At 40.7% G+C, this 14,797-nt stretch overlaps 2 protein-coding genes across 2 annotated transcripts; both read right to left on the bottom strand.

Annotated features, from left to right (window-relative positions):
* Nucleotides 1-4,081: 4,081 nt before the first annotated feature.
* Nucleotides 4,082-8,349, bottom strand: tnfsf13b (TNF superfamily member 13b). The gene is made up of 6 exons (XM_040147633.1): nucleotides 7,926-8,349; nucleotides 7,684-7,798; nucleotides 6,974-7,030; nucleotides 6,545-6,669; nucleotides 6,101-6,251; nucleotides 4,082-5,802 (listed from the first exon to the last, which is right to left on the bottom strand). Exons 1-6 carry the CDS (start codon nucleotides 8,157-8,159, stop codon nucleotides 5,690-5,692), a joined length of 795 nt encoding a protein of 264 aa, XP_040003567.1. The 5' UTR covers nucleotides 8,160-8,349; the 3' UTR covers nucleotides 4,082-5,689.
* Nucleotides 8,350-8,879: 530 nt separating this feature from the next.
* On the bottom strand, nucleotides 8,880-14,551 carry abhd13 (abhydrolase domain containing 13). Its single transcript, XM_040149289.1, has 2 exons — nucleotides 14,336-14,551; nucleotides 8,880-12,910 (listed from the first exon to the last, which is right to left on the bottom strand). The coding sequence occupies exon 2, from the start codon at nucleotides 12,874-12,876 to the stop codon at nucleotides 11,821-11,823; it is 1,056 nt and encodes a 351-aa protein (XP_040005223.1). The 5' UTR covers nucleotides 12,877-12,910; nucleotides 14,336-14,551; the 3' UTR covers nucleotides 8,880-11,820.
* Between the last annotated feature and the right edge of the window lie 246 nt (nucleotides 14,552-14,797).

Raw genomic sequence — 14,797 nt, 5'->3', positions numbered from 1 at the left:
ACTAAAAGCATGGCCAGAGAGTGAAAACAGGAGGAAAAAAAAAGCAGCACACAGCAGATGTGCCGAGCAAGAGGACAGCTCCTACCTACTACATGCCCTCTCCGTCCTTTCCTCTCATCCCCCTAACTCCTTCCTTCACCCCACCTGTCTCTGTTTATCCTTTTCTGTCATTTAGCATGACAACAATTGGCTGGTGCATGGACACAGAGAGAGAGAGGGAGATGGCCGATATTGTAGTCATATATAATAGTTCATATCCGCCTTCTTTTTCGTGACCAGATTATTATTGTTTCTTCTTTTTTAGCCATGCTCATGGCATAGCTCTAGGAAAGGCAATGTCGACCAGTTGGCCCACCGTTTTGGTTCAGACTGAAGTAGCTTAACAACCAGTGAATGGATTGTCATGAAATGTTGTGCAGACATTCATAGTCACTAGAGGCTGAACCCTACTGACTTTGTTTATCCCCTAACTTTTCCTCTAGTGCCATCATGAGTTCATGAGACGTAAATTTAACAACTGCTGAATGGATTGCCATGAAAATTTGTGCAGACATTTTTGGCCCCCAGAGGATGAATCTGACTGATTTTTGGTGTCCCCTTGACTTCCCATCTATATCCACCAGCAGGTGAAGATACCTGCTGACACACTCCCATCAGCCTCAGCTGTGGTTAAGTACAGTCTCAAAGAGCTTCTAGTGTGGCAGTAAACTCTTGTTTCCCCTACAAAGAATAAAAGCAATTTCATTCAAATATACATAATAAACAAATAAATAATATAGAACATCTTTTAGCACCACACAAAAACAAAACCTACACAAAATATCGCTGGTTCTGTCAGTGTGTCTGCCAAAAAGAGCCATAAAGAAGAGTAGAGAGTCGGAGTTTGGAGATGGGTGGGGTGGGGGGGCAGAGTTGTGGCAAACCAAAATCCCTCTCTCCTCTCATCCATTTGATGTTTTTTCTCTCCTCTGTAATAGACTGATGTCCTTGAGAAAAAGACCAGAAAAAAGCAGGTTTTATCAGACTCTTCTTGCACACATGCAGATTCCACGACTGGTGTTTCATCATGGTTTGATTCCAGGCAGAGGCAGAACCATATGAATTATAGATCAGCTTATAGTCCAACAGATCCTATGTAGTTAGGAGAGAAAAACTAAACCCCTTCCAGAAGAACACTGTTAAAAACAAATAAGCGTCTCATTCTGCTGGGGCAGTCACGTATTTCAGACCAAAAACAGTTAGTGTCTCCTCAAGCTGAATTGATTAAAAATATAGAGCATGGCAAGCACAGGACATGGTGTTTAGAATTTAGAGTGATGGAAGGCACAATCCAGTTTGCTGATAAACCAAATCAAATCCTCACTTAAATGAGAAATCCTATGTAGTGCTGCTGCCAGTTCAGCTTGAAGGCTCTGGATCAGCCTGATTACTTTGGGCTGACTGCAGCAGATCAAAGTAATTCCCAAATACCAGAGAAGTATGTACATGGAACAATTGTGTAGTACACTGGAGCACACTAAGACGACGTGGGTGCTGTACAATGTGCTAATATTCAGTGAACATATAGGTGCATGTGAAGGTATGAATATGTGTGTCCAGGTGCATGTGCAAATGTACGTCTGTCTGCAAAAGCTGCAGCGCATGCATGAGTGTCTTTGTGGTTTGCTGCAGAAAACGAGCAAGCTGGGTTTCATAATAAAGGTTCGGGGTTCACCTTTAGCCCCTTTCATCAGTCAGACCTGTCCTACAGCTCACAAACAGTGAAAGCTGTAGGATGGAGGAATGGGAGGAAAAATGAGACAATGAAGGCGACAGGACTGTAGGACAGTGATTCCCAGCCAGGGGTGCTTGTACCCCTCGGGGGAACTTCTGCAGTTGCTATGTGGTATGTGGAAAGATTGTAGAGTAGCTCAACTAATTTGAAATTATGATTTGATTAAAAATATATATCCATATTTTGAGACAGCTACAGCTATAACAGTAGATAAAAATAATAGATAAATGGCTGACACATCCAGTGTCTGCCACAGTTCAATTGTATTAAGACATTATTATAAAAATATCCACTTTTATATAATTAATAAACAACATCTGCTTTAGAATCAGTTCAGATGAACACATCTGGAACATGACAGGTGGTGTCAATGAAGAGATACTTGAGGTAATTTGATGGGGTTGTGTGGCAAAGTCGGACAAAAAAAGTTAGAAACCATTGCTCCTTAGAACAAGAACTGAATATTCCATGGAATCAACATATCATGTAGCAAAGAAATACAATGGAAAGAGCAGGATTCTAAATCCAGATAAAAGGTCATTCTGCTTATTTACACTTTTTGCAGTGAAGACTGTACCTTGACTAAAAAAACAAACAAAAATAAATATTAATTTGCAGTGTTATTCTTATCCTACCCATTTTTTCAAGATTAGACTGATTCAAATTATTAGTTTTATTATTAGTCTTATTATTATTATACATCGTTATGTGGAACCTGCATTGTGCTATGCCCCCCCCTCCTTATCTCTCCCAACCGGTCGAGGCAGACGGCCGCCCACCATGAGCCGGGTTCTGTTCCAAGGATTCTACCTGTTAAAAGGGAGTTTTTCCCTGCCAGTGTCGCCACAGGCTTGCTCAAGGGGGAACGTTGGGTCTCTGTAAATATAACTATAAAGAGTGCGGTTTAGACCTGCTCTATATGAAAAGTGCCCTGAAATAACTGTTCTTATGATTTGGGGCTATATAAATACAATTGAACTGAATTGAACTGAATTCTGAAAATAAGAAAAGTCTTTAAATTTAACATAGGTTTTGGATATAAGTGTGACAACCATTCGACTTTTCTGACTTCTTTCTGGTCACATGCTAAAAAAAGAATTTTTAAAAAAATTAACATTGGCAAAAGTTGAATATTCTAATTATTCATGTGATAAGAAATAAAGCCTCAATCATTATAAATATTATGACTTTGTTTGTGTTTGTATATAGTGTATATGTAGTACAATATGTATCTGTCTGCTTTTTTGTGTGTGTTTAATAATATGGCTCTGTGTACTAGAAACAGGAGTGAGTGTGTGAACTATACACAGTGCCAGCATGTGCACACAGCAGGTCTCATTTCCTGATTCTCCGGTCAGATGCTGGTTTATCCTTTGAGAGCCGAGCCCACAATGACATCAGCTTCCGCCAAGACACCAACCGTCACTATGGCACCACACAAAGACATTTCTGGCCCAGAGGGAGGGGGAGCATCATGCTCGACACATTTATGGGAGAGATCTGTGCTCTGCTCCCCTCTTCTCTTATACCATCCTCCTCCTCCTCCTTCTTTTTCTCAATTTGTGTTTGTACAGCTGCCGGCTCTGTTTAACAGATCATCAAAGAGTTTCTCTGACATCCGTGGCTTTAGTACCCTGGTTTTGGTCTTATCTCCTTCTGTGTTTTAGCTTCATGGTCTCTCTCTTTCTTTTGCTCGCTCTTCCACTAATGGCTACTGCTATCCATCAAGTACATTTGAAATCTTTCTTTCCCGGACTTCTATTTCAGTATTTCTTCCTCCCTCTCCCTCTTTCGGTCTCTCTTCTTGTCAAATGGAGCCATGACTCCAAGGGCAAAATGCCTAGCGAAGAAGTGACCACCCACTGGGCTTTGTCTAACTCTTTGCCCCAACAGACAGAAGGCCTGTGTGTGAGAGAGAGTTACACAGAGAGGGAGAAACAGACAGGACAGAACGGCTTGGGTAGTGGAGAACCCCAATGCAAAGATATTTAATATCATCTCTTCAAAATGAACGGGTTAAGATAAAATACTGAGTAAAATAATGTCTTTTTAAGAGGCCGACTTATCTCAAACAAGGTACTGAAACAAAACAAAATAACAAACAATTTTTCAATTATGTCACCATGTCTACATTTTAAAGAGAAGTCTATGACTAAATTATGATTTATATTTCACTAACCGTTTTTATCTGAATATTAATTGTAGTTAGCAGTTTGGTTTTGCTCTAATCAATAAGCTGGTAGCATTATTATGAGTTGATTTCATGTCCTTTCATAGTTTTTTCAGAGATCGTGCCATTTGTGTCTTTTATTCATTTTTACACATCAACAAAAATCAGATTACATAGAAACACATGGAGGCGTTGGAAGCTTTCCCTGGGGCATTTTGCCCCAAACCACTGGGGGGTGTCTTGCCCCAAATGTGGATTTTTCACATTTTTCTCATCAGAAAAAATCTATTTTATATTTTTCTTCAAACCGATGAATGGTTTCTCACATGAATCTCCTGTTTGCATTACCAAAACGTTTTTCTGACCCTGCTTTTGTCAAAACACACGGCTCCTTAAAAACCGACGAGTAAAAATTAGGTCAAGTTACCTCAAAATTTGTTGCTGCGCAGAATTCCAAAAGAAGAGAGACCACCAAACAAAACCTCTGTAGCCAAGAATGAGGCACTTAATTTTTCCAGCAGTGTGTTAGTCACTTTAGTTGCTCCCTTATAGACAGATAGCATCCAGTTGTTTCAATCAAACTATATCTTTATGTAAAAAGTATGGTATATTAGCGGCAGGTGATATGGCTGAGATCAATGTCACAATATTTATAGTTTCCCATTATCTATATAGAATATATCATGATATGCCAAATTTATGCAAAATCATCTGAAATAAACATTGATTTTCAATACTGTGAAAATGTTAAATATAATATCATTAATTTGTGCAGCAGACATTTATAAAATAATACTATATGACATAATGTTAATATCATATATCATTACAATACAATTCTACAAAAGATCAATAAAAGATTATATTGAATTATTGCCCAGTCCGACTGTATAATGTACTCTAAATATTATGTTGATTAATAGCGTAACAATATATAAACTGAAGAATTATCCATTTTGGATATTTCAGTGTTTCCTCCATGGTCCTCAGGCACTAGAAATTACTTGAGCAGCCCCTCTGATTGTGCCCACATCATGTGCCTACATGTGCCTCTTTCTAGTGGACAATGTTGGAACGACAGCCTCCCACCACACTCCAGATGATGTCATCTCTCGAGCAAGTACTGTCACTTTATTGGATCTGAATTTTCACGTCATTCAGACATATATGGGTAAACTTAAATCCAATTGTGGCATTTAGAAGATAACCAGACTGTTTATGTTAACGTTTTTAAAAAAAATGAAGCATATGAGAAGAACTATTTCAGTGGTATATTAATGTTGCTGCTACAGAAGGAAAAATTATTGATCAGTGCATTTAAGAGTATATGAATGATTTCACACAAGTAACACACCTCCTACAAGTCAAACCATGTCATGTGCTTGTGAATATTGCAAGAAAATGTACTGGATTTTGGATGTATTTACAATATTTTGCCTCGATGTGTGGTAGAAATGAACACAATAAAGCTGTAGCTCTGAGGTGCATCTAAAGTGTATATAAAGAGTAAAGACTATGCCATCAACTCATAGTCCCCTTCATGTCTGCTCAGGCTGCACTAGCAAGGAGTCACACAGTCTATCATTCAGCCAGTGCAGAAATGGCTGCTTCCTGTATTCTTCTCTCGAACAGCCAAAGTCAGGCAAGGTCAGCAGAATTATGCCTTGTTGCTCCCTCTCTTTCCAATATGACACCTCTTCCCCATGACAACAGCGTCCGTTGGGTCCAAAGTGAGGGGATTTACTTCAAGCCAGTTTGACAGCACCCAGGAAGGTGGCGTCTCCATCCAGGGACACGTTCGCTGTGGAACGGGGGATCAGAAGCTCCAAGTGGTCCCCGACTTCCAGCTTCACAATACCTGAGGGATGCAAATGCACACTTCAGACACTGAACTGGCATTTTCTTTTTTTCCCCTCCAGAGACGTCTTTCACCCGTACCCAACGACTGGCACACATATGCAGCCATTTCATAGGCATACAAACACACACACACACACACACACACACACACACACACACACACACACACACACACACACACACACACACACACACACACACACACACACATCACACATGCTTGAGCTTGTCTCATTGAGGAAAACACGCTGTTGGAGCTTCCCTAACAGCTGCTGTAAAAAGGACCATAGGCTCACCTCCTGTGTAGCAGGTGTTGTAAGGATAGACAGGGTTCATGTTCTGGATGCAACGGAACAAGATCACATACTGAGGCTCGTCTCCAACCACAATCCTCTTCCTCCGGATCACCACGTGACCCATTGCAAAGGTGCGGTCCATGTAGTAGACCTGTGTAAATCAGAAATACTGGGTTAAATCTAGGAGGTCTGGTATTTGCATGGGTCTTACCCTGCATAAACAGTCAGGTGGGTGGTATAGCATTTGCTATGTCATTTATTATGCATGCAATATTTGCATTTTCTCTTCAAGGTCTGTTAACCAATCGATGCTTAGACTGAGCACAACCTTTTTTACACAGTATACAGAGACGTGTACCCCTCCTCTGTAAAATCTGGTGATTGGCAGACAGAGCAGCAGCACCTCCCTGTGGAAAACTATGAAACGACAAAAAACTGACCTACCTGACTGTACACGAAGAAGAAGCCCTCCTCTCTGACTAACATGCTGTCTCCGTCTGCCTCCAGGGCAGAGCCCCTCCTCAGTCCAGCCTGCCAGGGGATGCCTGTGTGTAGCTCCAAGGCAAACTCTGATCAAAACAAATAAGAATATGTTAGGAAATATGTCAAGGCACCTAAAGCTTAACGTTTATCCCACGAGTCCACCTGTTTGTAGTTTGTCGCTGCTTGGGGTTGATGCCCACATGTTTATATCATTTTCTGTGTGTAATATATTCTGGCTCTGTAATTATGGGTAAATTTAAATATAACATATTTATATGTAAAATTGCAGAGTCCAAAGAAAAAACTGGTTGAAATAGTAAAATGTAAATAAATTCTACATGAAATTCAAATAGCAACTAACTGTCACAGACTGGATAGGGCATACTGTACCTTTCCTGAAGGTTTTCCTGCTGTTGTTTGCCAACAACTGCAGGCAAGGCTGAGCAACTGTGACAAAACATAAGAAAAATGTAGTGATGTAAAGATGTTAAAACTGGTCAGCAGCTTCCTTACAGTCTTTGCTTATTCCATGGATGTCTCTCTTTCCCCCTCTGCTCCTTCCAATTTTCCTTTTTGGGTGAAATTCCGCTGACAATGTCAACACTCAGCAGCAGTATAAACACTGGTGTCCTAGAATAGTTAAACTGCTCAACCAGATGGTGAGCATATTCACACTCATTAGTCAGCTGCAAGGACATCAGACTTACTTTTTACTTGGTTATCACCAGAGCTGATGAGTCATGCGGACGTGGTTGTTAGTCAATTTTACACCTCCCAATGTTTTTTGGGGAACTTTTCCTTTTCTGTTCAGTGGTCTAAAGGTAGAGAGTGTGTATGGATTGCCAAACCCCTCTGAGACAAATGAGTGATTTTGAGCTATATAATCTTGAACTGACATGACAATGGTAATGGAAATATTCTTGCAATAAGGAATGGATTGACGACCTTAATCACAATCTTAAACACGAATTGGTCACATACTGTATATGATATGTCTTTTTGCAAGTGAAGCAAAATATTTGTATCACAAATTTTGCAACTAATAACTGCGCCTCTGCGATAGCAAACTGTCAGCTCAGGTATGCACTACTGTGTCTTACCTAATGTCTCTGTTCCAGCCACCATTCTCCTCCTCCTTATGTGGGTGAAAGCATGCTGAGACTCAGGTTGCTGAAGGGGACCTTGGCTGCTTCTCCTGCTACTGATATTCTCAGTCTGTACAGACACAATACAGTCCTTAGAAACACACTAAATGCAAGTGAAATACTTCTTGCATGCCTTCACAACCCAGTGCAGATGGGGGTGTTTGCTGTTATATCCCTGAGGACTATTTGTCTCTCACCTGGCCTCCATGCTTGGCTTCTTGTCCCTCTTCTCTCCTTCGACAGACCTCTGATTTGAGTCCCTCTACCTCAGCTCGGAGAGCAATCAGTTGGTACAGGGACAAAGCTGAAAGAGAGGAGGAGGTGACAGCCGCTAGTGTCAGCAGGAAAACTGGCCAGGACAGCCTCCCGTCACCTGCCCGTTGTCCAGTCCCTGGCTTCACACCTGCCAGAGCTGCCATCGCAGGGCCCATACAATCTCCCAGGAGCTCACAGTGGCAGCATGATTGGTCTCACACCTGAACTACGAGGACGGACTTGGCCTAGAAATGGTGGATGTTTGCGTCTCTCATCAAGTTTTACTCTGGAGCCTCCAGCTCTCCTCTCTATAGGCTCCACTGACTCTCGGAACTCTTGCCTTTATCCTCCCGTGGCCGGTTCCACTGTAGTCGGAGGGACTACGCAGAACAAATACAGTAAAAAAAAAAAACAGCTTCCCCTCTATTGTTCCGCTCAGCTAACCACACTCAGCTTCCTGCCTGACCGGCAGCCCTGACATGCCTCTCTCCGTTTCTCTTCATCTTGCTCCTTCAAATTGATGAAAACACATATCAACTTTTCCACATTCTCACAAATTAACTGTGTGAACATCAGAGTGGGCACAGAAAGGTCCTGGCAGTTAAGATGAATGAAAGTCTGCTAGGGAAGGAGGGGGAGGGATTTCAGACTTAAATGGGAAGAAGAGAGATTAAATTTGAATTTGACAGCTACAGGAGCCAACATGCACTGAAAGAAGGAAGTGCAAAGTTACTTCAACTGTGAATGGAAACACAGAAAAACAAACAAACTGCAGTTCTCACAATATAAAAAGTGAAGTGATGCAAGTTACATTAATCAGTTTGGAACTGGTACATCAAAAAAGCTTGCTCATAACAACAAAAATCCAACAAGACAAGCAATTTTAATGTATCAATTTATTGCATGTTACAGTACAGAAAATAGAAAGTGAAAATGTGTGCTTACAAAAGAAGTTGTCAACATTGTTTCTGAAATAGAAAAGAAACACAACTCTAAAACGGAAAGTCACTCAAACGGACTGCTTCATACTGGAGATTAAGATGACTCATTCAGATGTCTAACTGTTCAGATATCACATCGATGTTTCCTCAATGTGGAGTTACTCTAAGTCGTGGTAGATTTACACAAAGAATATCAACACTGTGCAGGTTCATTAGAGAAATTTGCCAAGACTCAACGTAATCACATCCCAGCTTGCAAATGCAGCCTGTGAATTCCAAATTATGCCAACTCGTTCATCAGCGTTCATTCCACTTTACTCACAATCGTATGAACATACAAAAATATGTTCCATAATGCATTCACAGTACATGGCAAATGATTTTTTTTTTTAAATGAAAAAACATTCAGTTTGAGTCCATTTCTTTTCATCAACAGGCTGTTGGACAATACATTTGGCTAGGATTAAAAACTCCAATATTCTATTAATTATTAAATTTGCTTTAGGTCAGCCACCAAAACAATAAATCAAATAAATAATGACAAGTTCCCACATCTTTTCTTGAATGAAGAAATGGCACAATGCAAACTATAAGCAGAAGTGTGTAAAGCAAAGTTTGTGAAACAAAATGCGTGTATATTCACATGGTTCAATTCAGACTGCGCAATGTGCGCTCCCAAAATGTGCTGGGATAAAAAAATTTTAAAAAACTGAATGCATCTAACATTGCTTATGGATTTGATATAATACAAAAATGTCTGAAACTGTTCAGTGCCAACGGTGGGAAAATGTCACACAAAAGGGAGAAAAGACTATCTATAAATCTATCTTATGAAGCACACTTGTTAATTTAAGACCACAATTTACATTCATAGTAGCCTTCAGAACAATTTTCAAGTTGTTATCACAATGACACAAACAAATTTGGTCTTTTAGTGTTGTTAAATTTTGTTTAGCATACTGTTTACGGACAGTATAAAATATGGCTAAGGATATCTGTATTCAAATGGCTTTCATACCACTGCAGTGCAGCGTGCTGCATTTGGAAAACAGGAGCAGATAACAGTGTTTTAATTATCAAGCTCTGCTCCACCCCTGGAAGACATGCCGGAAAGGTTAATTAACTCATTAAAAGCCCTCCAAGTGAGTAAAGCCATTTTGCCACACAAGCATGGGGTGAGATGATAATTGCTAACAAATAATTACAACATTTGATTAAAAAAAGCTCACATTTTATTTTTCATTCGTAAGATAGGTTCAGACTTTTCAAGACAATATTAATACAATACTCCAATGCCCTTATGTATGTATGTCAAAAGAGCAATTGGTCACTGTAATGGCTGTAGTGGCTGTTAAGAAATCAGTTTCTAGTGTGACTAGTGATGACAGCCAGTCCTCTTTCAGTGTAAAAATTCATTCTAAAGTTCAGTTGAATTTCATCAGTCTGAGTTAGATAAATAAAGTGAGTATCTTTCAAAGTTAGTCTTTTTTTTCCTTTTTTTCTTTTGACCCAAATTTTCCCCTTTTGTAATTTGCCCGACTGTTGATGTGTTGATCGGCACTGGAGTATAGTGGAAACATAATGATGAAATATTCTATTCAATAGACTTTACCTTGGAAACTACCAACTTGGTTTGTCTTACTCAGACTGCCGAAGCCTCATATTAGCTTCTGCTCAACTTTGGAATCCTTTTTTTTTCATAAAATGAGGACTGTGTATTTTGTCCCCCATCTTGTTCAACGGATTTACTTTAGGAAAGTATCTCTTCACCGTCAGTTTCAGCTCCAACCATCAATTCTTTCAGGGTACATAAAGAAATGTATTATAGTGCTGTACTAAGATAGACTTGAAAAAATCTGAACAGATCCTTTAACAACAAACCACAAACAGAACAAATGCTCCTTACCAAACTAGTAGAGCCAAAGTTGCTTAATAGCAACTCAAGCCCATTTCAGAGTAAACGCTATCCTGTGTGCCAGCTGTGTTTTAACAGGGCAAAGTAACAGAGATAATATCTTGTAGCTTATCCCAATCACACTGAAACAGAATCAGTTTGACAGGAAATAAGATCTCAAGAACTTATTTTTAAAGGCAGAAGTACCAAACATGTCACCTTATCGTATTGACCACTGCATCTCAGTCAACACTTTTGTGACTGAATACAGTTACTCAACAGCACAAGTTTTTTTTTTACACTACTGTGCCAGACAAAATTTTCAAGGGAATATATGAATATTAATCACTACAATGTCATGACATGCCAAACTGCTGCAAGTACTCAATATTAATGTTCCTTGCAAAAGGGCAGGGGAAAAAAAAAAAAAAAAAAAAACTTGTATTGCTCATGCTAGCCTAAACAACTCAACACTTAAATCTGAACAAGTGTGTGTGTGTGTGTGTGTGTGTATAGGCCTACATATTATCAGTGTCTCATTTCGTATATTAGAAGTGTCATTTTAATTCTAGTAGTAATCAATCTTCATTGAAACATGGTCCTTATACAGTCATTATACTATGTGCAGCAGTTTCATTGATTTTAAGTAATTTCAGCAGACCCATTACAGCAAATTCGTCTGTTGTTGCAACCTGTCTTGAAGTGTGGGCATGTATGCTCTGGCTTCATTCATAAAAAGTCATAAATACATGCATTCATAGCTGCAACACAAAAGATCCCATTAGGGCCATTAGCCTTTCTCAAAACCTTGAAATAGTCAAATCTTTTTGACAAATGTTAAATTTACAGAAAGAGTAAAATAAGATAAAAACACAGAAAAAAAGCATAGAAAATGTACATTCTTTCCAAAAATCAATTAAGTCCCTCCATTCAATTTTTCTGACAGCCTTCACTTCATTCTGCCCATTACCTGTAGTCAACAGTCACTCACTGACTGTTTTTTCAGATAATGGTGACACTAGCTGAGGCCTGAGCACTCTCCTCATGGGCGTGGCTCTTCAGCAGGTCTTTCATGAACTGCTCCAAAGCAGCGAAGTAGCCCTGACACTGCCACGTGTCATTGTGTGTTCCCTCTGGAAAGATAGCTAGGCGTTTAGTCCGTGCAGGAGACAGCTCATACAGTTGTTTCATCATAACTGGTGGGATGAGCTGGTCTGACAGACCAGACACAAACAGCGAGGGCATGCGACACAGCGCCACCTGCCGATAGGACAGGAACTGATTCCTATAGCACCACAAGGGCAGCAAGCGCATAGGCAAGAAGGAGAAGAGTGTCGCTGCCATGTGGGGGATACTGAGGAAGGTGTTTTCTACAATAATGGCTGCTACACGGTGGGGGTTGACTGACGCTAAGCGCACAGCCACAGCGCCTCCTAGTGAGCGGCCAAAGAGTACCACCTTTGTCTTGTCCAGATCAGGACGGGTCATGACGTAGTCCAGCGTGGCCTCTGCATCCAGGTACAGCCCATCCTCACTGGGCTCACCCTCACTCTTTCCATAGCCACGATAGTCCACCAGCACTACATTTGCTTTCAGATTGACAAGCATCAGCAGGGCGTTTGGCACCCTATGACCAATATTACCTGCATTTCCATGAAAATAAAGGATGGTAGGCGGAGCAGAGGATGTGGGGCCGCTTTGATTGCCTGGGGTGACTCCAGGGGGCGTGTCCCCTCCTGTGTAGCGCAGCAGGATGAGGTTGAGCTTCACACCATCCTTGGTGCGGATGTACACATTCTCATGTGGGATTCCTGTGGGCATGGGAACATAAAGGCGAGAGGAAGAGGGCTGGTCAGGGAAGTAGAGGAGTACATCCTGAAATTTGTAGAGGATGCCCGCCACAGAGGCCAGGATGAGAGCAAGGAGAAAAAATCCTCCATACAGATGGAAGGTGAGAATGAGGGCCAAAAGGGAGATTCGACAGGCACCCCAGGACCAGGAGGCCAGAGTCAGGGTACAACGCTCCATTGCCCCCCACAGCCTCCAGGGCTTCTCCATGGCTAGACACGAGCTGAGTCACACGATGCACACACTGCAAATACAGAAAGAACCAAAGCACAGGGGAGATAAAAGGGAATCCTTTTTGTGAATTTGTGAATGAACTGACAAAAAACACAACTGATCAATTTAAAAAAATAAGTTACGCAAAATCTCTCCAACATTTGTACATAAAAGTGCACATTATGTTTAATACGAAATAGTATATTTAGCTGTTTACTTAATATAAAAATATTGAGAAATACCCTAAAAATTGCTATTGTAACCTTACAATCCAAAACTCAATGTAAAATTGCATTAACTTAAACAGAGGAAGAACAAACAAATTCTCACATTTGAGAACATGCAAATATTTAAAATATGGCATTTATGCAATTAAAGGTTGATTATTAGAATTGCCACCTATTAATGCTCATCTACTCATAGGATGCACTCAGGTTTGTGGAATGCAGTATGGTTTAATTAAAAGGCTATTCTACACTGTAGACACTGTTTTTCAGATAAAGACAACAATAAATGGAGCTGTAGGTAAAACATCCCTTAAAAAGCAGAAGCCCGTACACAATGGCCATTAAAAAACCTGGAAGTTTGGACTCCCCACAGCCATGAGATGAACGCCCAACTTAACCATAAAAGACATTTATGGACTGATTGGAAACAGCACTGTCAATTTCCATCCTGAGTTCAGGGTAATACACTACAAAAAAACTGTCTGACTAAGTCACTGGTAATATTTCAATTGCAGGCAGCCCCAAACATCACTTGTCTGTCAATGTGTCACATGCAGATAGAAAACAGTGACTGGTCCCGGAGAGCCCCAGCACTACATATTTTCCACACCTGATTAGATGGGATCAGGTGGGTTCAGCCAGTTAAGACCAAGTAGGCACCAAGTGGTGATGAATTGTAAACCTTTACTTTAGTTAATTAGGTGTGGGCGGATATAGAAACAGATGTAGCAAGCATAGGCATTAGAGGTACGCTCCAGCGTCAGGATGGAGCACCACTGAGGGGAATACGTTATATCAACGTTGGTGTTGCTGGCAACAAACTGAGGATGAATATTAAAAAGACTGAAACATGTCTTGACCCCCACCCACAAGGAAGAGCTGGTGACAGCTGCTGCCTCCCTGAAAAACTCATGCAACTAACGTTAGGAAAGCTTTGACAGTTAGCGTTAGCTAGCTGACGTTAACTAACGTCTGACGTTAACGTCAGCAAATCAATCAGAATTCTGTTTCTGGACTGTTTAACGGGCTGTCGAGTCAGCGACGGCGACACACAAAGCTTTGAAGTTACCAAGCATTGAAGTAAATCTTATTAAAATTAACGTTAGCTAGCAGCGAGCTGGCTCAGTAAAAAGCACGCTAGCTATTAAAATATCGTTTGCTCCTGCATGTCTCTGGCTACTGTTATCGGCAATGCTATAACTAGCCACCTAGGGCAGCCACATACTCACCCTTCTCTCATTTTTAAGGCCTCAGCTGCATGAAAAACAGAGACACATAGACTACACAGTCACTGCCATTCAGCTCTGTGCCAATTAACTATATTACAATGGGAGTTAAAACGCAAGGTGAGTGACTGACAGCCGCGACCGGCAGGACTAGCTATACAGCTGGTTAACATTACTGGTGTAGCCCTCGAGATTTCCGTGTTGAGCTCAGCAAAAGAAAAAGGTTCCGCGGAAAACCTGTGGTTTTCTCACACTTCTATTTAAACAGTGCTACGGTGCGTTAAAAAAAGAGAGAAGCGAACCACTACCGATGTTCCGTGTTAATCTTATTATATTTATGATATATATATATATATATAACGCAACACACGGGGTGTTAAAGCATTGGTCCGGTCTAAAGCTGAGCAATCACCATTGGATATGCTATTCGACTTCCGTCCACCAGGTGCTGCGCTTGGAAAGAAG

The sequence above is a fragment of the Xiphias gladius genome, chromosome 16 (genome assembly GCF_016859285.1).
Source record: "Xiphias gladius isolate SHS-SW01 ecotype Sanya breed wild chromosome 16, ASM1685928v1, whole genome shotgun sequence".
Classification (NCBI taxonomy): domain Eukaryota; kingdom Metazoa; phylum Chordata; class Actinopteri; order Istiophoriformes; family Xiphiidae; genus Xiphias; species Xiphias gladius.
Note: the sequence above shows the minus strand (reverse complement) of the source record. Positions and strands in the feature narration are given on the sequence as shown.